The sequence below is a fragment of the Oryzias melastigma genome, linkage group LG6, assembly GCF_002922805.2.
Source record: "Oryzias melastigma strain HK-1 linkage group LG6, ASM292280v2, whole genome shotgun sequence".
Lineage (NCBI taxonomy): Eukaryota > Metazoa > Chordata > Actinopteri > Beloniformes > Adrianichthyidae > Oryzias > Oryzias melastigma.
The window spans coordinates 19,515,177-19,538,147 of NC_050517.1; the positions used below are offsets into that span (position 1 = coordinate 19,515,177).

Consider the following 22,971-nt stretch of genomic DNA (forward strand, 5'->3'; position numbering starts at 1 on the left):
CTGCTAATCAAACAATGATGTGTTCCTTTATTGTCAAGCTTACGAATGGTATAATCCTGGTTATAAAGTAGCTTGACACAGCCATATCAAGATTTAACAAATCCATGGGGCACCAATGCATTTAAGAGTCCCCTCCCACCACCACTTAATTTTCTAGTATACATCTTGATTAAATTAGAAAAGAAAGAAACAAAAGGTTTAAATTTTCATATTGTTAAAATTGATCGAAAACAGTTCACAAAGATAAGCAAAAACACATTTATTGGCAAAGGAAAAAATAAACAAAATACAGAAATAATTTTTAAAAAATGGCAACAAAAATGTAATCAAACGGTGATGTATTCCTTTAATGTCAACCTTACAAATGGTATATATAAAGTAGTCTAACACAGCCATATCAAGATTTAACAAAGCCATGGGCACTAATGCAATGAAGAACCCTTTTCCACCTCCACCTCTGAATAGTATACATAATAAAATAAAGAATGAATGATTATAATAAAACGTATCATCTCTGCTGTTTAAATCATATTTTTGTAGCATTTTTTTCTTATAATGGATGTCATATATAAAATAATTGTAAGATTAAACTGTGTTTCTGGGTATTTTTTATTCAAATCCTGTTGCTGAAAAAGCTCAGGTTTGTAATGCAGGAACTGACATGGTTGGGGCAAAGTCTCCTTTCTCTGCTACTATTCCACTGCATCCACTTAGAGGGAGATGGATCCATTAAGGTCTTTTTTTTCCACGTCTAAGCTACCATCTGGCTCAAAACTGTAGGTCTGTTTAGCTCAGACATTGCTTGCTGATTCTTTACTACGCTAATGTTCACTTAGGCTTGTGAGGTGCTCTAAGCTAGCGGGAAAGAATGTAAACAATGGGTTAACAGGAAATTAGCTGAACAGTCCCACCCACAATCTAAAGGCAAAAGTTCTAATGAGCTCCTCCTGGGGTGCAGAAAATGTCTTAAAAATGACACCAGCTTTTTGATTTTTCTTAGAAAACTGCATAATTTAAAAACCATGTGGAACAATTTTACAATAGTTGGAGTGGGACTCTTCTTCTCCTGATATCTGGATAATTCCCTAAAAAGTTTCCTTTGTCTCAGGAGATAATTAGACTTCACCATTAAAGAAGCAAAGCTTCCTGTAGCCTCCTCCTGCACATTATATTATAGATTACATGGAAGAAAATCCTTTTTTTTACTTCTTAAACAAACAATACACTTTTAGAAAATTTCCATCACTTAAATCATTTTCAACATTCAATTTAGGACAAACTGAAGCATCAGTAAAATAAAAACCAATGTAAACCAACTAACTACACTCCCAAACTTCTGTAGGCATTCGTGACATCATCACTGATGTCATCCTGTCTGTACATACAGGAAGTGGGTTACACTTCCTCCTTTTTGCTCTTGGGAACCAGGTAAGGGAGGAATTTAGTCAAACGGGTAGCCTCTCTGCACAATAAGGAAACGATGAAGGAAGTTGTAACTCCAACAGTGGTGTATCTGTCTTTTTAAGCCTGGAAGATTAAAGATATTTCAGGTGGAATTTAATATGCGATCATGTCTTTTTCCATTTATCATCATAAAATAATCTCAAAGACATAAAAGGTCCCAGAAGTTTAAAGCTGAGCTTTGCTATCCTGCTCAATCTGCTTTTTGATCTGAGAGCTCAAAGGCAGGACTGCATTGCAGTTTTCTCTTGGAACTAAATTTATGCCTTTTAGATCTGTCAAATTAACTAATTCATCCTGGAACTTCTACATTTTTTGGAGAGTATGCTTTAAGGATGAACATTTTTTCTTCAAGGTCCAACTGGGTATTTCTAAGAACACTGGGAGCTTTAACAGCAACATCTACTCTCATGAATTCAGCAGATAACTCTTTAGAATCCCAAACATTCAGTGGATGAATGGATTTTTTTTATTTTTTATTTTTTTTACGTTCTTGCGTTCGACCGATTCATCTAATTTCTGCTGCTCTTTCTCCAAATTCCTTGGAGAGTTCAACTAGATCAGACATTCTGTTTGAAGATTCCTTAGAAAAACTTCTAAATGATTTGTTTTTATTTCTTTAAAAAATTGATTTCTTGCATTATTTGTGTTGCACGCTGGATATTTAATAAAGGAATGTTTACACACAGACTCCAAAAAGACTGAATCAAATTAGCAGTTCACTTTATTGCCCACATTAGAGAAAAATAATGACAATGTTTTGTTAGTTTTAGCTAAGTAAACCTAATAATCTTGTATGCAAATATGTACATGCAGATGGTACACTTTGTTGTAATCCCCTTTCAGTTTGTTTACACGTGTGATCTGTTTTGGTGAAGTCCTGGTCAAATGGATTGGATGCATTTTTCATTTACAAATGAATATGTTTAAAGTGTTGCCGTAAAATAATTATTGTTAAACTCAATCCACATGCTTCAAAAAGTCTTTTTTTTAACTTTAAGAAAAAGTTTGCAGCAGCACACTAAAGGGACATTGCTTATTTCCACAGACATGTTTAACTCTGGTCATAATTACTTGATCTCATCTTTATAGTCTCAGGGAGCAGCTGGCTGATCTTCACCGAGCCCTCCACGCCTCTGCAAACACCACTCTTCTGAGAGCGTACGAGGAAGTCATCCAGGCTGTCGTCAGTCAGAGCCTGGAAACCAAACAGCAGTGTGAACGCCTGGAGACCAGTCTGAAGCTGTAAGGAAAAAAATAAATAAAAAAAACCTGCTCTCCTTCCTCAAAACTCAGAGCTGTCATGTAGAAGAAAAGTTGATGAAAGTTTTGTGGATAAATAATCAGACTTTCAATGCTCCATTCAAAAAAGACACAATTCTGAACATTCATTTTAAAGTTTGATATTTACAGCTTCATGTCACATTTGAGTGGTTTTTCAAAATAAAAGTTGTGCTCTGAAAGCTAAATTTATGCAAGTCACCAATAAAATGTTATGAAAACTTGAAATTATTAGTATTTTGTTTAAAGAAAATGTTAAGAAAATAAAATTATATTGAAATAGTAAAATTAAGCACTTTATTTTCACTTGAACTGAAGAAAAAAAAACTAGCCTTTACATGCATGTCATATTCTAGTTCATGAAATACATGAATAAAAACAGTGATATACATATATATATATATATATATATATATTGTCAATTCTAAAAGTAAAAGTAAAACAAGCCTCTTATGTAAACACAACAAATCCAGATATATGACAGGGTTGACTGACTGGATGGAAGGGAAAGTCTTTGGTTTTTAAAATTGTCCTCTCTGTTTCCTCATGTAAAATTCATAAAACCACAGAAACAATTGAGAAAATGCTGAACTTAACTGTGTTTTACTTTGTCGTTCACCTTTCAGCAAAGCCCGTCAGCTTCCACTTGCTGCGTTTACATGTGCAAATGCCCTCAATGGGATCAAAGATCGGATTAGAACAAAACTGTGCTCATGGGCCCAAAAAACTTTATCGGATTGTAACAAACGTTTCCATGTGCCACATGGTTGATTGTAAGAAATCATTTTGACGTGCACAGAACTGTCTATAATGCCACAAATAGTTGTAGAAGAAGAAATAGTGAGTTCCGGAATAAACAAACAAAGATGCTGTATAGAGCCCCCCTTTAATTTAAGGTGCCACATGTTCAGGAACAGTAAGATGTTGTGCTATTGTGGCATGACAATGCAAACTTTACCAGCAAAAAGAACAAAAGTCTGTCCTTGTATTGTAATATTGGACGTCAGATTGTGTAATACCAGGGGATCGTTTCATGCCCCCAAGTAAAAAGAAGATAAAAAATAGATAATTCTTCCTGGTTTATGCTTTGTTCAAGGTAACCCTTACGGAAAACTTGCGGAAGAGGCCCCTCCTTTGCCGCTTATTAATGTACTTTGTTCCATTATTAAGAAAAAGAATGCAGACTGTCTTCTGCGTCAATCCTGCATGGGCATTTGTGTAGCACTTTGGATGTAGTGACTTGGCCCTTTATAAATAAAATAAATTTAGATAAATAAAGCAGACCCTTTACGTGCACGGAACTTTCATTTTAAAAAGAACACTTCTTTTTGAATATGCAGTGATGACAATAGTTCTCTCTCACACACAGACACAAACTATTATTGCTTTTCTCTCATAGACTTCCTAACAACATTCATTCATGGGTCATTAAATTGATGGCATTTCTCATTCGATGCAGTGGATTGTAAGGCGCTGCTTTCCAAACATCACAGTGAGTGTTTTTGTTGCATGCGAGCTCGCTTCGCTTCAGCTGGCTCCCACTATAGGAAAGTGACATTCCTCCCTTGAGGAAGTTGGAAGACTTAAAAACGAGCGGCTCCGCCCTTTCATTTGATGCTATTTTTAAATGGGCTTTTCTTTGTTTTGGTTTTTAAAACTTTAACACAGTATTTACTGTTTTTTTATGTGACTTTTTTTTTATTTTTGTAATAAAGGAGTTTAAATTGAACTTCTAAGAAATTGTATTTGTGAAGATTTGGGACATTTGTGTCATCTTAGTCACAAAGAACCCCCCCATGAGCTCTGAGTTTTGGTTCATTCCTCGTCTGATGACAGCAGACAGAGGTGTCTGCTTCCTGTTCTGGGAAATATGATTTTGACACAATGACAACGTGCACGGATTCTTCCTTCTGTTGCTTCATTACCTTTTTTTAAAGGGAGATCTGTCTTTTTTTTTTTATTCCTTTTGGGTTATTTGTAGAGACTTGGAGAGCAAAACTGATTTTTGCTTTTCTTCATTGTCAGAGTGGACGAGCTGAACAACAGTCAGCTCGCAGAGATGGAGGACGATATTCAGCAGCAGCTGGTGAAAACAGAGCAGCGGGTGCGAGAAGAGGTGAGTCCATCACCTGTAGAATTCACTAGAAAAAGAAAGATGTCATGGAGTTTATACTCCACAGTACACATTTGAAATTTCAGAAACAAAAGCAAGTGACTGTATTTTTTGGACTGTAATCTGCACTTAATTTTTCCTCAAATATCTACAGCCCTCATGAATGAATTTCTGTGTTTACTGATCTGGAGCAGATTTTCTGTTCTACACGGCACTCAAAAATCTGTCAAAATGTTTTAGTTTGGTAAACTACGAAGGCTTATTGATGAATTGTTGGGGCATTATGGGTAGTGTAGTCAGTGAGATGCATAACATCCTTAAACATAAAGTGAAAAAGTGAGAATATTGTTTTGTATTTTATGTAAAGTTGACTCATCTGTGGCTTTACTGTCTCTGGAAAGTTTACTTATAACAATGAAAGAGGACAACGCACTTCCCATCAACCCCTCTGATCAGTTGGGTCTCAGTTAGTCTTAGTTTGCTTTTCTTCACACAGAACTTCCATCCGTATATGAGCTTCTGTGCAGGTCTGCACCCTCCTCATGCTTTTGTTCTTCGCCTTTTGTAGGAACAAAAGAAGATGGAGGCAGCTATGGCAACCATGAAGACGAAGTATGAAGATGAGATTGCAGAGCTGCATGCTGCTGTCAACAGACTGTTAAAAGTAAGATTCCAACATGCTCTCAATGTGTCCTTGAGCAAGCTCACCTGCATTGTGTCCAGCTGGGACTTTAAAATGTTCAAAACACATATATTTTTTAAGATAAATAAAATTTAAACTGTAGTTATATTTAAAATTGACATGAAGTAGACTTGCAACAAATTGTTTCTCATTGACAAATGTTCTTACATCTTGTCTAGCTTTATTTAAATGTGGACCTCAGTCATGCAGTTCTAATGATGTGCCTTTATCATTTCTGTTCAACAGAAGGATATCTGACAGATTTTTAGCAGTCTGATTATGTCACAAAAATACTAATAACACAGCACTGCTTGAGACAAGCTGCCAGTTCCAAAGCTGTACAACCTGTTCCTTATGATGCTTTGCTGATACGTCATGTGTGTAATTTCCAATGCTGGTCATTCATTTTTCATTCTTAGCTTTCTTAATTTTGGCATTCTTTCCTGTAAAACACTAAACTTGTTAGAAATGGCTTCCCTCTCACGTCAGTGTAGATCAGACAAACGTTTAGAGTGAAATTTATTTTTTTGGTCAAGGTTTTGAGGAGGAAATGAACAAATATGGATCTTTTTGATGGGGGGGGACTACATACACTAAAAAAAGAAGTATGAAGCTTAGTGTTTGGTAAAAGGACCATCTTAATAACATATTAAAGTCAAGTGTGGCAAATACGGCCTCTGACCTTTTTTTTTTTAATTTATTTAAAATACTAATGCAAAACCAAGTAAGTGTTATTAGAAGAATTGAGGTAATGGTGTAGTGTTTAATGCTATGTACACAGCATATGTGGATGTCCTCCCATCAATAAAAAGTTACATAAAATGCTCAAACATGTATAATAAAGACATAAACAAATGGATTTATGGTTGTTTTTCTATTTAAGTTTCTATCTATAAATGGTAATAATTAGCTTGTGCAAAGAATGGTGTTTTTAAAATATTTAGTTTGAAGTGTGGCTGCAGTTCTAATCTTTGTCCTATAGATGGCGACATTGATCAAAGCTTGGCTGGTTGGATAGAACACAATTAGCCAGTAAAATTGTTTTATGTCCATTATTAGAGTTCTGAGAGACAAAATTCAAGATACTTTAGTGTAGCAATGCTGAAAAGTGAAATAAATCTAAATAGTTAAAAAATAATAATAATAATTTTACAAGTTTAACTTTAAGCATACAATTACATTTTTGAACCCCAAACTGCTGCAGGAGTTGTGATATGACTGAAATCTTAGCACCTGAAGGTATAAAGACACTAATAAGTGACTGATACCTAAATCTAAATTATTATTATTATTATTGTTTTTTTTAGGGTCAAGAGGACTCTGATCTGCACAAGTCACGGGAGGACACATTTGCACTCAGAATAAAGATCAACAAACTGTCGCAGGTAAGCGAGCACTGATCAGTATCTTCGGTCATGACTTCTTGTAGGAAGGATGGACAGAGTTTTCAGCAGCAACATCTTCTCATCAGGAGAACGAGCAGCTACGATGCTCTCTGCTGCAAGCTAACACTGAGGTGTCCATCCTGCACTCGGAGCTGGACAAGATGAAAAACATCTGCACAGATCTGAAAGACCATCACGAAAGGTGAACCCGGAGTCGGAGTTTAGATTTTGTTAGAAAAAAAATCAGGGAATGACTTTAATTTCAATATTTTCACAGAGAGAAGGATGATTTGAAGAGGATGATGATGGAATATGAGACTTACTCCAGTCAAATCCAGACCCTGCAGTGAGTCTGCCTAAATGATTTCTAATGTTTTAGTATTATATTCTTAAATAATTACAATGTAAGAAAATCCTTTTTAAATTTCACTTTTTCCATATTTGGGTCATCAGGGATATTAATAAGAAGCTGTACGACAGTAATGACGAACTGCGTTCAGCTTTGGCCAATCAAGTGACTACATCTAAGAGGAGGGTAGGTGTTTTTGTGTTTTTTTTTGTCTTTCTGCTGACAGGTTTCCTCATAATCAGCTAAATGAATGCTTCCCTCCACCAGCTGTCTCCTGAGAGCGACATGCCGGCCCGAAAAATGAAGCCTCTACGACAAAGCACGCTCAACCACGGCAGGTACGCCCAGGTCCTTTTCCCGCCGGCTAAAACCCCTTCGCGGGCCGATCTCTGCCAGTCCATTTCACCGGCTTTTACGGTGCTTGAGTGCAGCTCGGAGCAGAACTCCAGCGTCTCCCACGTGGCACACTGGGCTGAAAGGTACCTGGACAGCGGGGTCTCGATGCAGATGGACACAACCGAGAGCTTGGGCAGCGACTACGACAGCGACGACGCCAGGAGCTCCGTGGAAACGGTGCATCACAGCTACTCCGAGGTGGAGGTCAGAGCAGCCGAGCACTATCATGTAATAGTGGAAGAGGGTTATGTAAAGCACTCCGCCTCCTTTTGGAACTTTGTTTGTTTTCTGCTCTGTTACAGTTATCAGAGGTGAAATCTGAAGCTGCTGTGTCGATGACTCTCAGCAGAGCAAGCTCATTCACCTCCTCCATGAGAAGACCACTTCCTGCCTTCTCCACACTAGTAAACAAAAGCTTTTATTTTGAAAGATACCACTGCAAAACATTTATTTTAGTGTTTTAGACCCACTTTTTTGGTTTTATTTCTGCAGCCCCAAGCAGAAAGCGTTGTAGACGGTGCAGAGCCGGCTCCAATGATCCGCCTAGTTTTAGCAGGAGATGCTGGAGCCGGGAAGTCGAGCTTCCTACTGCGGCTGACCCTCAACGAATTCAGAGAGAACCTTCAGAGCACACTGGGTGGGTTCTGAAGATGGACGTTTTATTGAAAACTGACATCAATCTGTGAGAAAAGACCAAAGCTGCTGCTTCTGAGGTGTTTTGAACCTTTGTGAAGACTTAAAAAAATACATTTTAAATATTTTTTTATTTTGTGTACGTATTGTTTTTAGAATCTCTCAAGTCTGTTTATGTTCTTGTGAAATGTATTTCAGTTGTCTTCATAAACAAAAACGTTAAGTTTTATAAGATGATGTGTTTTGTTGTTGCTGTCAGGCGTGGATTTCCAGTTAAAAAAGATGCTGGTGGATGGGGAGATGACAAGTCTGCAGATATGGGACACAGCAGGGCAGGAGAGGTACGCTTCCTCCTCCGGGGCATTTTCCAAGGAAACGTTTCGTAGAAAATGTCACTCCAGTGTGAATGTGTAAACAACATTTGAAGTTTGCACGGTAGAAACTATCAGACTGAAAACGACGGTTCGTTTTCCTCCCTCAGATTCCGGAGTATTGCCCGGTCGTATTTCCGGAAAGCTCACGGCGTCCTGCTGCTGTACGATGTCACCTCTGAACGCAGCTTTCTCAACGTCCGAGCGTGGGTGGATCAGATTCAGGTAAACAGAAGCTCAAGTGTAGAATCATTTTAACCTGACAAAAAAACAAATGAACATTTATAATGTTTCTTTAAGGACTCAACAGATGACAAACTCCCCATGTGCATCATCGGAAACAAAGTCGACCTCCGGGAACTGTCAGGAACTCACAGCTGCGTGAGGACTTTAGATGGAGAAAAGTTAGCAAAGGTGAGTTTACTAAATTCCTATCCGGACACATTAAAAGTGAAAAGAAATGAGCTAACATGCTCTGTTTGCAGGCGTACGGTGCCTTGTTTTGTGAAACAAGCGCCAAGGATGGAAGCAACATAGTAGAAGCTGTTCTGCACCTTGCAAGGTAATAATAGCCCAGCATTTATTGAAGCATATCTGCTTCCCTCCCAAAATGCATCTGTCTTTATCCCTTTTCCACAGAGAGGTCAAAGCCAACGTCAAGTTGAGGAAAACGTCTGAATCTCAGGTCAGGCTCGATGAAACCAACTCGAGGAGGACTGTAAACGGCTGCTGTAGACTGTAGCGCTGCTGTCTGAGCAACTGTATGCTTTTACTTTGAAAGGAAGAGCAGAGCTGTTCTGTTTTTAAAAAAAACTTTAATATATTTTTTACCATTAAACTTGAAACGTAGCTTTATGAAGTTTTAGTCTTTGGTCAGTGTGAAGGATCTTTCATTTATAAATGTAGTTATATACGCACATCATTCAATCAAAGCTATCAATTTATAGATTGTTTTATAATTTTTTGTAAATTTGTTTATAAGAAATTTTATTACATTTAAATAACGAATAAAGAACAAACACAACAGGTTAGATTTAGTACTTTTTAGATTTGATGACATTTCTTTAAAAAATGTGTATATTTTAGGAAAAATACATTCATCTTTTCTTTCTTTGGTTTTCTTACACATTTTTTGTGACCTGCACTCGTGTTCTGATGAAGGATTTTCAGAAAACTGATGTTTTATAACCGTCTGATGTGAGAAGACAATCTTTTAGGAAACACGTGGCCTTTTACATCTCACTGGAACTCTCAATAAAAAAGAAAAAACTCTTTAGTGCTGCTATGATGATTATTTAGTAGAGATCTCATGAAACAGAAGTGGAGGTGCTGCTTTCTCCCTCACAGGATGTCAGTTTCTTGCAGTCAGAATCACAGATGTCACCAAGCTGCTCAAGGCCACCACGAGAGCTCCCAGGATGAACTTCCATGAAATTCCCTGAAAGAAAACACGAGATCTTACATTCAACTCTGAACGGTACTGAGCGTGTGCAATGCGGTGACTCACAGAGGGTTTCTTCTTGGAGGGAATCAGGAAGGGGTTGATGTTGTCTCCAAGTATCTCAGCAGGTTTGGCTTTCCATTGCTGGGTGTCTTTGCCGTCCGATTGCCTTTTGACCAGCTTGGATAACTCGGCGTGGATTGCCTTTGAAAATGTAAAAACGTTTTAATGTTTATATGTCTGCAGACTTTCAGTCTTTTATTTTGTAGATGATGAAGGAAAAAAATGAAGGACATTTGTATCTTCAATATAATACATTTGTAATGGAGCAACTAAAGTTATGCAAATATTTTCTATATCAGAACTAAGTTACAAAAAGAAACATATTTTTGTTTTGTCTAGTCAATCCCAGACACATTTTTCAGTGTCAGTTTGTCTAGTCAGAGTAATAGCAGCAGATATGACTTGTAAACATTTTATGGAAAGTTTTGAACAGCAGGAAATGCTCTACATAAAAATAAAGGCTTTAACTTGACTATTTTAGAATTTTGTGTTTAACACACTCATGTCTTTTGCTACTCATTTTTTGTTATTTGTCGCCCTCTGTCGGCACACTACTTCCTTTTTTACTTTGTTGTTAAAGTAAATTTGGGCTTTTAATTCTTTTTCCACACATTTTTTGGATTTTTATATTTGGCTAAAGGTTTAAATCAGTTTACTCATGAGTGCATAATAGGCTAATACTAGCTGTTTTAACTTATTTTTCCAGTTTTTTAGGCTAATTTGGCATTTAGCTAATATTTTTAGTTAGCTATCAGGCTTAATGTTTTCAGTTATGAATTTCAGCATATTCAGCTTTCAGTTCTGGATCTTCAGTGACCACATTCAGCTTACAATATTCACACTTGGAGTGTTGTAGGGAATGCTTATATATCTAGTTTTTAACTCTTGTCCCTGAATGAGGTAGGCCAACGACAAACACCAAAAGCACATAAAACCAACTGTAAAAATGACATACTAAAATTCAGAAGGACTTTGAAGGTTAATTAGAGTAGTCTCTATACAATTGATCAAAAAGTACACATAAATCCACACATTACAAAACTAAAACTATTTAAATGGTGTGATATGCATCCAAACCTGACTTTTACATTTGCAGGTTAATGCAGTTTAGGAAAGAAGAACATGGCTTTATCACAACTGTGTGCATGGTTGACAAATTTGGTTCCAGACGTTACAGCCCTTAACAGAGAACAATGTCCAAAGTTGGTGCGTCTGTAGGACACCACACACTCACCCCTGGCTACAGAGCTAGTGGATACACCAGCTCTAGATTTCAACTTAATCTTTGTTGCACTAATAGTTTTAAACGGTAACATCCTTCAGGCTGTAATTTTCTTATTTTCCGATAGTGTTTCCATGGAATAGCTAGATACATGTGTTTGCAGCAGCTGTGGCGTCTCTAGTGTGTATGGATGGACACATGCATGTGTGTGTGTGGGAGCTTTCTAGTTGACGGGATTGGGAGGAAACCTGTTGAGAGGAGGAACTTTCTCTCCCACATAATCTCACCTTGGTGGCAGGCTCCAGTTTCAAGGCTTTTTTTAGCACCTCCATGGCCTCTTTGTATTCACCCTTGTCTGACAGCAGCTGAAAGAGATGGAAAGAAGTGCAGAGGGAGCACGGCTGAAGCTCTCATGCAATATGGACGGGAAAACACGCTGGTTCTAAATCTATCACTTCCCCATTTTTAAAAAAAAAGAATCTGATTAGATAAAATGACATCTTGAGTTTTTTTTTCCTTCTTTAAGTTTTAACTTGTAAAACTGGACTCCTACCTTTCCTGCCCGAAAGAGGGCCTTGACGTTGTTTGGCTCAAGGGTCAGGACGTCCCGGCTGGTGTGCAGCGCCTCATTGAACTGCTCCAGCTTGATCTGAGTGGTGGCCAAATTATTCAAACACTTCACTCTGTATTCCTGAACCTCTTGCTCTTCAGCCTTTGTGCCGACATTGCTGCCATCTGCAGAGACGGACATGTGGATCGTCGCGTCACAACTCTCATTTTTTATTTTGTTATTGTAGCATAAACAAATGTGACCAATTAGCTTTTTCTTGGAGTCACTTAACCTCAAACCAAGAACTTGTGTTCTATTTTTGATTTGTTCAATACGTTTTTACACAAAAATGGAGATCTGAAAAAGCTTGTGAGCAAACTAATGAGCTCCCGTTAGCAAGAGGGAATGTTGCCTTTGACCTGGAGCATGCTGGGTAATGAGTGTCAGCAGTCCTGGGAGTACATCTGTGTTAATGCATAAAGTTGTAAATTTGAGTTAACCCATTGATGCTTCAATTTATTTCCAGCTATGAAGAAAATAAAAAGTTATTTTTAATTTTCAGTAGATGCTAAATTAAGGGAAGTTTGGAGCAGAAGTGTTTTGATGCGTATTTGCATCAATAGAGGTTTAGGGGTTCAAAACCAGATTTGGATCTGTATTTTTGCTTTATTCTAAAGAAAAAACTATCTTATGTTGGCAAACCAAATCAGATTTTTTTTTTTTTGCTTTACAAGTTTGATGCATGAATAGAAATAAAAACATTTGGAAATTCACATAAATTTTTACTGCTCTGGAACATTCTATCACATTGTAAAATGCTTGATTTTAACATTTTTAATGTTTTTGTAATTTTTTTCTTTTGGTTGGTGAGTTCATAATTGTAAAATAAAGCCAACGAGAGCCTATCTGCCTCATATTCTCCTGCTGCTCATCCTCTAATGACATGATCAGGATGCTCCGACGAACCCCCCTCTCGAGTGCCCCTCTGGAGTCACGCACCGCTCAGCCATCATTAATACATTATGAAGCAGTTCATGTTTGTCTCTTTAGTGACTTGTTCAGCCGCAATCGTCTCTCCGTTCTTCTCGGCCTCGTCATTGATTGAAGCGATCGGAGGGGAGAAAACTGATTAGCTTTGATTATGCTAAAGAAGCAAGTAAAAACAGATGAGCTGAGATACATGGGGTCAGATTGATGGTGCTGTGGAGTGGAAGGATGGCAGGGAAATGTGGGCTCGGTCTGGGAATCATTTGCCATTTTATTGTTATTTTTTTGTACACAATTTTAGTGATTTATTGTTTTAAAGCTGGAATACCTGTGCTGCGAGTAGTCAGCACTTCCAGAGCCACACAGTAAGCCATGGCAGCCAAGCTGTATTCCTCCCTCTGGAAATGAAAGTTTCCTCGCTCTCGTTTCTGGTTGCCGATGCGGATGCGGTCGGCGATGGGCAGAGCCAGCGGGTCTGGTTTGTCTCTGATGTCCTGCAGCTGCAGCTGGTAGAGAATAGGAGCCCATGCTGGAATATCAGGCTCTCTAGAAAACGAAGAAAGGAAAAAGGAGGCATGATATTTACTCCATCATTTGGTCATTTTTAACTGTCCAAGCAAAACTTTTGGAAGTCATGTAGATAATATAGCTTTTGCTGGACATTTTGACTCCACTTCGGCATCAAAACCTACCAGTTTTCTGTTACACATAAGTGCATTTTTTAGAAAAATTATAGAATTTTGGAGTCTAATTAGTCATAGGACTAACTCAATCCGAATTCAATTAAGTATTGATTTGTTTGGTCAAATTTCCTTTATAAAACCTACATTTTCATAGTTATGATGAACCATTTACACATAAATAGATTTAAATTGAACAGAGGAAGAATTTTAATTTATAATTTAGTTCATTACTAGCTTAAAAAAAGGTAATTTTTTTCTCGAAAAAATTATAAAAAAATAAATCTTTAAAATAAAACCAATTCAGTGATTAAATTAAATAATGCTGTTCAAATTAAGTATATTTTTTTAAATTTTGCTTGTTCCCATGTTTTTTTTTGTTTGTTTTTTTGTCTTTTTTTAAACCTTTATTTTACCAGGAAATCCCATTGAGATTAGATCTCTTTTTTTCAGGGAGACCCGGACTGAAAGGCATCATCACAAAAACGAATACAGTCAAAACAATAAAGTAGAAATTAAGTTCAACTAAAATGAACGGTGTAACAACAATTAAAAGGTTAATCATTAGTAATAAAGTCAGGTCAAGAGTGAGGTGTGAATATTTCTTTTAATAATGTCATAAACTGTTTTTTTTCTAAGGTGATAAAATGTAAACTTCAGTGCTGGAACCTTAAAAAATAGTTTTTCTTTCATTAAAGAACAGTTTTGATTAGTTTCAATCACAATGAAGTCAGAACAAGCTAGAAATATCACAAACTTTTTTTTATGAATGAAGGCCCAATGTGCAGGTAAACCATGCGTTCCTCTGTACTCTAGGAACCAAAAACTCTCCAATAAGTGACACTTAGCTTGATCATTTGACTCTTTTCAGCTTTAGTTGTACATAATTTAAGATAGTGCAGGTAAAGTTTAGATTTTTTTTTCAAAAAAGTTCAAATTAACAAACACCTCGTTTGATTAATAGAATATCTTGTTTTATGGTCTTATTTTAGTTTTTCAGTTTTATTTTGAAATTTAAATATTAATTGGGAGCTCTTACATCTAGTATTTTGTTTAATTGAAAATTATATTGATTCTTTTATTCGTAACATTTTTGTCTTATTTGCTTAGAAAAAAAAATCCAAATTGTAGCTAAACATATTCAGGTTATTTATGGGTAAATTAGAGGAAAAACATAATTTTTCTTATCAATCATGCTTTTTATTGGCTAATTTGGTAGCTACTGTTTTTTTCTTAAAGGTTAATTTGCCATTTAGCTAATATTTTTAGCTTCATGCTAGCCGTTTTGGCTAAATTAGACTTTATTTGAGTTGTTTAGACTAATTTGGAGTTGAGCTAATATTATAGTTTTTATTCTAAATTAGACATTTTTTTCCATTTTTTTTGGGCTAATTTGGCCTTTAGCTAATATTTTTAGCAAGCTATCAGGCTCAGTGTTTTTAGCTATCAACTTCAGCATTATTAGCTTTCAATTTCAGCATCTTCAGCTACAAGTTTTTGCATCTTCAGTGGCTACATTCAGCTTTCAACATTCACACATGTGTGGAAGACTACATTACTGGTAGGAACAATACAAAACAAAAGTGACTGAATTTCTGCAAAAAAAAAAAAAAAAAAAACGTAATTTCAGCATCAAAACAGCAACATCAATGCAGTTGCAAATGTGTAAACTTTCAGAAGGATTCCGTTTGTTCCAATAAAAGAGCAAACAATTAAATTTACACCAAAGGAAGTTCGGCTTCCTGCACGTTGTGGGGGGTTTCCTGCAAAACGATAGCGCTGGGAGCCGTGTCGGGTCATGAATTATTCAAACTGGTTGTTTCAGCAACACGATTTATGTTTGTCTAAGAATTAGCTGTATTCCCTGTTAGCACGCGGCTCTGTCAGCAGGTGGGATCAGATGACTCCTTCTCCGCCATGTTTACAGGCCTCAGCCGTCGTCTGAGGGGATCCCAGTCCTCAGAGACCCGGGACAGATGATTGAAGCTTCCATGCTTTCATCCTAAAACTCAAAATGTGAATTTAAATGTGTTTTTCCTGCTATAAAGATGGCAGTGTAGTGAGAAAACACATCAGCTCCTAACCAATTTGGACCTTTTATATCAGTCAGTATCATGTGACTTTTAAAATGTGTGTTTTGTGTTACTAGACACTTTATTGCTTTTATCTGACAGTGTTACACAATATTAAGGTGTGTGTTATGTAACAATGAGCAAACCTTCCTGCGTAAACTTGGTTTAGGTCGAACTTCCAAAAATAGCCTTTTTTAAAAGAAATTTGCTGTAATCTGGACTCATTTCTTAAGAAGTAAGCCGTGTTGGTGCCTTGAAATGACATTTGTAGTCGATTTAACAACTCAAAGGTAAACTAATGCATTTTCCTGAGGTGTCCGCTATTGTAAAAAGTCAATTCTGTATAAAACATGTTGTCAGACATTAACTGAAGACCCACTCTGATAATGTTTTTTTAGCATGTTCATGTAATAAAATGAAGCTAAAAATGCATTTCAGTGTATTTCTTTTTTTATAGTGAATTTGCTCAAAAAGCAGCTTTAAAAGAAAAAAAAAAAAACTTTATTTGTGGTTGTTGGGTCCCTGATCTGTTCCATTCTGATCAACCCACTTGTACATCTTTGTTTGAGCTGGATAATTCTAATTTTGCTCACTGTTTTTGTGACACTGCTAATGTCAGGTTTGGGGTGTGAGGGGCTGTGAGCTGGTAGGAGTAAACAGATGGATGATGGGAAGTTAAGGCGGGCTTACTCCACCGCAAATTTTTAATGAACAACTGCCGCTCTGTGGAAACTATGTCCTAGAAAACAACACTAGCTTTTTTGCTTTACCTAAGAACAGAATAATCGAAATTAGAAAACCACTAGGAACACTTTTACAATAGATCACATTAATGATCAGAGTGGTAAGCAAGAACAGCAGTGTGTACAGTAGTTAGTTTTTAAAATAGCATAGAAAGAAATGAGAACTTTTTACGTAATTATGCAACTTTGAAGGCAACTTCACAATTTTTTATTTCCTAAATTATCCTCTTGTTGGTATCCTTTAGTGATATTTATGGTACATTTCATTGTGTGGTGGTGCCTGCAGAAAAGCTTTTCAGTCATTACAACAGAGCAGCATTTTCCCCAAATCTGAATGTGCTTGTTGATCAATTAACAAAAGCTCTGTAATTTTTAAAAATAAAAATATTAGTTTTTATCGAAGTACATTTCTAAATTGAGTAAACCATCAACTCAAAATGTTAATTTAATGAAGACTAATAATTTTAAACGGAAAAATTAAAGAACTTTTGTTAATTGATCCAATGTCTCACTTTTTAATAGTGTACTTTTGTTTGGCAGCTACTACAAAGCAAAACAAACAAAAAAAAAACAAATTGAAGTTTACTCCATACCCAAATTTGTCTAAAATGCCACTGTTTTTTGGTAAAATCTACTCACAATGTGGCTTACACTAAAAAAGTGAAATGTCGAATCAATTAACACAAGTTTTGTAGTTTGTTACATTTAAAAATATTAGTTTAAATCAAATTAAAAGTTTTAAAACTAACAAAAAACTAAAAAGTAATATTTTTAAATGTAATAAATTACAGAACTTTAGTTAATTGATCCAATGTTTCACATTTTACAGTGTAATTTGAGGAAACTCTGCCCTCTGACTTCTCAAAATTTTAATTTTGTATTTAACATGAGCTCCAAAAATAATCTTAATCAATAAAAGTTTTTCCTTTACTTTCCTGCATCTGTTCTAATCTAGGATACATTTGACTGTACTAACAAGAGAACATGTACAGTAAACTGGATTAGTTTTTTTTTTTTTTCAGCTCAAAGGAGGAGGAACTGCTTTCGGACAGATAATTTGCAAACAATAGGAGCCATAAACACATCAGTTTGCATAATTTTACTCAAAAAAAAAAAGAGAAACATCATCTTAAACAAAATAGAAATATTTCAAATAGATTACCCTCCAACTAGAAGTTCTATTCAGAATCTTTACTTTATTTGCAGGTTAATTGGTTAAAATAAATGTATTTATGTGGTAACGGTTGACAGAACAAAATCTTTTTCAAAAATGCAATGTATTGAATAATAAACCATTTTTATTTCTATTATAACTACATTTATGTTGGAAAAATGTGTTATTTCTCCAGTTACCGTCAGACAGAATATCTGAGTAGCGTTTAGAGGTGGTCAGTGTTTGCAAACAGCTCCTTTTAACCCTTTCCCTCATCATCTCGTCGGGTATCGATTCTCTTCATGCGGGGGAAACATCCACTTCACTGTTCGTGACTCACACAAAATGAGACACATCTGGGGAGAGATGACTCACTCCTGTTTCTGCTCAAGTGCAGACAAAATAAAGTAAATGTGCCACATCCCCATCCTGAGTTTCAATCATACACACAAACGGTGAGTTATCCTTCACACAGACGCGCCCTCCAAACCAAGATGTCCTCATGATCATGTGAAAAACGCAACGGCATCCCGGATGGATTAAACGGCGAGAAACCGAAGGGGAAAAATTAACTTCTATTATCTGTTAAATCACATCAAAGTGATGAGCTGTTGAGTGGTAATTTAAAACACAGCTTGCGGTCAGATCTATAAGGGTTAAGATGTCATGCGGGTCACCGGTGATAAGCCTAACACCAATGGGCTCCTGCACATTGCTCAGCCAATGAGCCCCTGGGGTCTTATTAGTGCAAACAGGAAACAGTGGCTGGATCCGTTTGCAAAAAACCCCGTGAAACCTGAACCTGCAAGCACAGCGCTGGTCAGCGTCCACAAAACGAGTCGGTTCGTCTCCCTCAGCCCTCCGTTCACATTTCTCCAGAAGAGGGAGGCTGTCTCAGAAACTGGGATTTAACAGTTTCTGCTCATTTGCTTCCACCAGAAAAGCTTTCATCTTTCCATTTAAGAGACTTCAGCATCTTTTTAAAACTTAAATTGGGTCTATTGTGGACCATGTGCTTTTATTTATGTAAACTAAATCTAGTTTATCCAGAAGGTTCCATAAAATGTTCTCTTTGGTCTTTCAGACAAATGTAAAACACCCACCATAAAGTCATTTAAGGAGGAAAAAACACTCCTAACAGAAAACCTAACAAAGATCAAAACAACGTTTCCATAAAAGTTTGATATTTGAGATTATTAACAGAAAATGAAAATAATTTTCAAGAGTTTTGAACGTATTGAAGGGATTTTCAGTAGCTGGAGACGTGGCAAATGCTCTCACCATGTGTCCCTGAAAACAGGAAGCTGGAGACAAAGGGAACGGCAGGCAGGTGCAGAAAACCCCTATTTGAGTAAACACACAGTTTGTTTCTTCAAAAACTTTGAAGGGCTTTCCTGAACCATGTAGAGCAAATAATTAAGACTTTAGTTTATAGCAGGCTAAATGTAAATTCATTTTGTGTTGCTTTAGAGTTTGTTTAGGGGTTTTTAGTTTATTTTATGTTAAGTTGATTGAAAACATGTTTTGGGATGAGAGGTAAAAATGAGAGCTGTTGTGTTCGTAGATGCATGTGCAGAGGCGGACTTATCATGATGCAAAGACGGGCGATTGCCCCCAACACCTCGGGGCTCCAATCTAAATATTTAACAAAAATGTCTAAAATAATTCCCATGACTATTAGTATCTAACTATGTCATAAAACCTAAGAAAAGGCATCAAAATGCTTAAGTGTTTCGTCCTCCCCCCGCTCAAGCAGCAATGGAATATTCCATCATAAGAAACAACAAAAAAATAAGAAAGACTTTTCGAAGGGAAAAAAAATAACAAAAAGAATGATAACATGAAAAAACAAATTAAGATATTTGTGGCAGCAATTGCAGAAAACAAAAAAGAAAAACAGAATTATGACAAAATGTTACAAAAAAGTCAAAATTTACCAAAATAAAGTCATACAATTAGGATAAAATAGTCAAAATTTTAGGAAAAAAGGTTGTAAAATTTTGAGAGAAAAGTTGTAATTTTACAAGGATTTTTTTTCTTCTAAAGAAAATGTCCCATTTAGCTTTTAAAATGTTTCAACAGACAACTGAACAGTACTTTTAAAACGTTTTTGTAACTGTATAACTTTACAATCCATGACGGAGTATTAGGGCCAGTTTACAAACAACAAAAAAATAAAAATAATTCACAACTTTATATTTACAAGAGAAAAAAGGGAAATTCATGTGATTAAAAGTCGTAAACATACATTAAAAAACTTGTACATTTACGAAATTAAGAGTCGTAAATTTATACATTTTAATTTTGTAACTTTTTTTGTGACCATAATATTCTGTCATAAGTTTCAAAAAATTACAACTTTATTTTGAACATTTTAAAATTACAACTCTTTAATTTATAAATGTATGATTTTGTTCATGCCAATAATTTTACTACTTTGTTCTTAAATATTTATAAAATTGTTTTCTTCCATGCTGGTTCTAATACTTGATTATAAGAAAAGGGACAGAAAAGGAGACAAAAGGCAAGGTAGGGAATGTAAAAAAATGTAGTTTTTTTTTTAATTTTTTTTTTATTTTGCTTCATAATTTTTAAGTATTTTAAATAAAACCTGACTAAATCTATTACTACAAGTGCTGCAGAGGCCCATGTTACTGTTTGCCTGGGGCCCCCAAATGGCTAATTATGTGTGTGCTTGTGTCAGTTTTATCCCTAACCTGTATCATAATTTGTATTTTAACTCTACTCATTTTTTTTTTAAATAAATCTAAAGGAGGAGCCCTTCCAAAACGAGATATGTAATCTCAAGGGACTAATCCTGCAATTACTGACAACGTATTTAAATAGATAAACTTGAAAAGAAAATATTAATTTCTAAAACAATCCGTCAGGTCAAAATTAAGGGGGAGAAAACCAAAAAAGAAAAAAAAAAAAAAAGCAACTTCAGTATACAGACAGAGGTCAATGTTGGATAAAATGAAAACCCGATTCTATTAAAACAAAAAAAGGTGAGTTTACTGGTGTCGTTTGCATCTCTGACAGCACAAAAGACACTAAAACAGGTCCAGAATCCAGCCACTTTCTCAAGCATTCACTGCAGCTCACTAACTGGACTTTGCACTAAAGCAGGATTTGTGGCTTAGAAGGTAACATCAGGGTTAACCCTGTGCAGTCAGTAATGTGGAGGCAGTGAACCTTAAGCCATACTAGATCACACTGATAACTCCGGTTGAAAAGGGTCAGAGAGGGCTGAGATAACCCATAAAAACAAGAAAAACAAGAATCCAGCATAATTACACAACTGTCTGGATGAGCATCTATAGGGGTCATTTACTGTTGATTCTTATCAGAGAAGGCTGTTCACTTTGATGTTTTTGTTGGAACTTCATGATTATAAATGCGATTAGAGGATATATTTTTTTTACTGATTTGCAATACAATTTAGCCTTTTTTGATCATTTTTTAAAATGTATTATTATAGCTAATAACGTTTATGGTTAGGGGGCTGGCACATTGTTAGAACCCTGTTAAATATAATTGAGTGGTACCCATCATGCATCACGGCTAAGTTTCTTCTGATTGAAAATCCCTTTCATCAACCATATTTCCATGAACTGTCCTACATCTTCAGGTGAAACCGTTACCTTACAACATGAAGAGTTTGTGTGTTATCAAACAAAACTTGAATGCACTTGTTGTTTTGGAGAAGTTTATGATTTGGAAAGTTACACAGAGAATAACCTGCATAACTCATCAATAATTCAGAGAAACTTTAGATTTGTGCTACTTGACTAGGCCTCCTGTTACACATGCTCCTGATATTTTTCATTTTTATCTTCATTTTAAGGTACATTTGTTTTGCAACACACACACCAAGAGCTAAATTCTACTTCTGTTACGCAATATTCTACGCTTGCACTATTTTCTACAAATACAGAGACTTTTTCAGCAGACTCCTGGTCAGTCAAAACATTCTGATTACAGAGGCTGCTTTGCAAAGTTATACTGAGTCTTGTGTATGAAGTTGTCTTACATAAAGAGGTACATACAAACAAAAAGTCTATGGGTCTGTTAAAAAATAGACTGCATTGTATGAGTACGTAAAAATAAGGGAAATGCTAAACTACTTTTGCAATCATATATTTTCTTTACCCACTATGTCCCTATCAAGGTCATGGGGTTGCCAGAATGTCTCAGCTACTGTGAGTGAAGGCAGGGTACACCCTGGACCGGTCACCAGTCTGTCATTCTCATTCCCAACATGTCTCATTGACATTTTTCTGAGGACCCCTCCGCGTCACTTTTGGATGTTTTTGGGTGTCCCCAACTCATCGTTGTTTTAAATGCTGGTAGTTCATAAAATCAAGGGTCAGCAACCTTTGGGATGCAGTACCGAATGTGGTACCGGATGCGTTACCAGATGCATTACTGGATGCGTTACCAGATGCATTACTGGATGCGTTACCAGATGCATTACTGGATGCGTTACCAGATGCATTACTGGATGCGTTACCAGATGCATTACTGGATGCGTTACCAGATGCATTACTGGATGCGTTACCAGATGCATTACTGGATGCGTTACCAGATGCATTACTGGATGCGTTACCAGATGCATTACTGGATGCGTTACCAGATGCATTACTGGATGCGTTACCAGATGCATTACTGGATGCGTTACCAGATGCATTACTGGATGCGTTACCAGATGCATTACTGGATGCGTTACCAGATGCATTACTGGATGCGTTACCAGATGCATTACTGGATGCGTTACCAGATGCATTACTGGATGCGTTACCAGATGCATTACTGGATGCGTTACCAGATGCATTACTGGATGCGTTACCAGATGCATTACTGGATGCGTTACCAGATGCATTACTGGATGCGTTACCAGATGCATTACTGGATGCGTTACCAGATGCATTACTGGATGCGTTACCAGATGCATTACTGGATGCGTTACCAGATGCATTACTGGATGCGTTACCAGATGCATTACTGGATGCGTTACCAGATGCATTACTGGATGCGTTACCAGATGCATTACTGGATGCGTTACCAGATGCATTACTGGATGCGTTACCAGATGCATTACTGGATGCGTTACCAGATGCATTACTGGATGCGTTACCAGATGCATTACTGGATGCGTTACCAGATGCATTACTGGATGCGTTACCAGATGCCTTACTGGATGCGTTACCAGATGCCTTACTGGATGCGTTACCAGATGCATTACTGGATACGTTACCAGATACATTACTGGATGCGGTACAAGACGCGGACTGGTCCTCGGGACACATCTAGTACTGGTAATCGGACCCCGTACTGCTACCCTAACCTGGCACTGAACACACTACCAGATGCTGTACCAGACATGGCA

The 22,971-nt window shown here is 36.6% G+C and overlaps 2 protein-coding genes across 5 annotated transcripts in view; one reads left to right on the forward strand and one right to left on the reverse strand.

Annotated features, from left to right (window-relative positions):
- The window catches only part of zgc:162879 (ras and EF-hand domain-containing protein), an 11,075-nt gene extending 1,128 nt beyond the window's left edge, over positions 1 to 9,947 (forward strand). Inside the window, exons 2-17 of the mRNA XM_024282773.2 lie at positions 2,554 to 2,706; positions 4,768 to 4,858; positions 5,424 to 5,519; positions 6,845 to 6,922; positions 7,009 to 7,124; positions 7,200 to 7,268; positions 7,376 to 7,457; positions 7,539 to 7,609; positions 7,703 to 7,871; positions 7,970 to 8,071; positions 8,160 to 8,304; positions 8,560 to 8,641; positions 8,782 to 8,896; positions 8,972 to 9,085; positions 9,157 to 9,233; positions 9,311 to 9,947. Of these exons, the coding sequence (XP_024138541.1) occupies positions 2,554 to 2,706; positions 4,768 to 4,858; positions 5,424 to 5,519; positions 6,845 to 6,922; positions 7,009 to 7,124; positions 7,200 to 7,268; positions 7,376 to 7,457; positions 7,539 to 7,609; positions 7,703 to 7,871; positions 7,970 to 8,071; positions 8,160 to 8,304; positions 8,560 to 8,641; positions 8,782 to 8,896; positions 8,972 to 9,085; positions 9,157 to 9,233; positions 9,311 to 9,413 (1,663 nt within the window). The 3' untranslated portion in view covers positions 9,414 to 9,947. The remainder of the gene's footprint in view (positions 1 to 2,553; positions 2,707 to 4,767; positions 4,859 to 5,423; positions 5,520 to 6,844; positions 6,923 to 7,008; positions 7,125 to 7,199; positions 7,269 to 7,375; positions 7,458 to 7,538; positions 7,610 to 7,702; positions 7,872 to 7,969; positions 8,072 to 8,159; positions 8,305 to 8,559; positions 8,642 to 8,781; positions 8,897 to 8,971; positions 9,086 to 9,156; positions 9,234 to 9,310) is intronic.
- The window catches only part of fkbp16 (FKBP prolyl isomerase 16), a 37,645-nt gene continuing 24,461 nt past the window's right edge, over positions 9,788 to 22,971 (reverse strand). For all 4 annotated transcript variants that reach the window (XM_036212385.1, XM_036212386.1, XM_036212384.1 and 1 more), the window contains 5 exons: positions 13,263 to 13,480; positions 11,951 to 12,132; positions 11,685 to 11,762; positions 10,179 to 10,316; positions 9,788 to 10,109 (listed from right to left, as the gene is read on the reverse strand). In XM_036212385.1, coding sequence (XP_036068278.1) covers positions 10,023 to 10,109; positions 10,179 to 10,316; positions 11,685 to 11,762; positions 11,951 to 12,132; positions 13,263 to 13,480 — 703 coding nt within the window. In that variant the 3' untranslated portion in view covers positions 9,788 to 10,022. The remainder of the gene's footprint in view (positions 10,110 to 10,178; positions 10,317 to 11,684; positions 11,763 to 11,950; positions 12,133 to 13,262; positions 13,481 to 22,971) is intronic.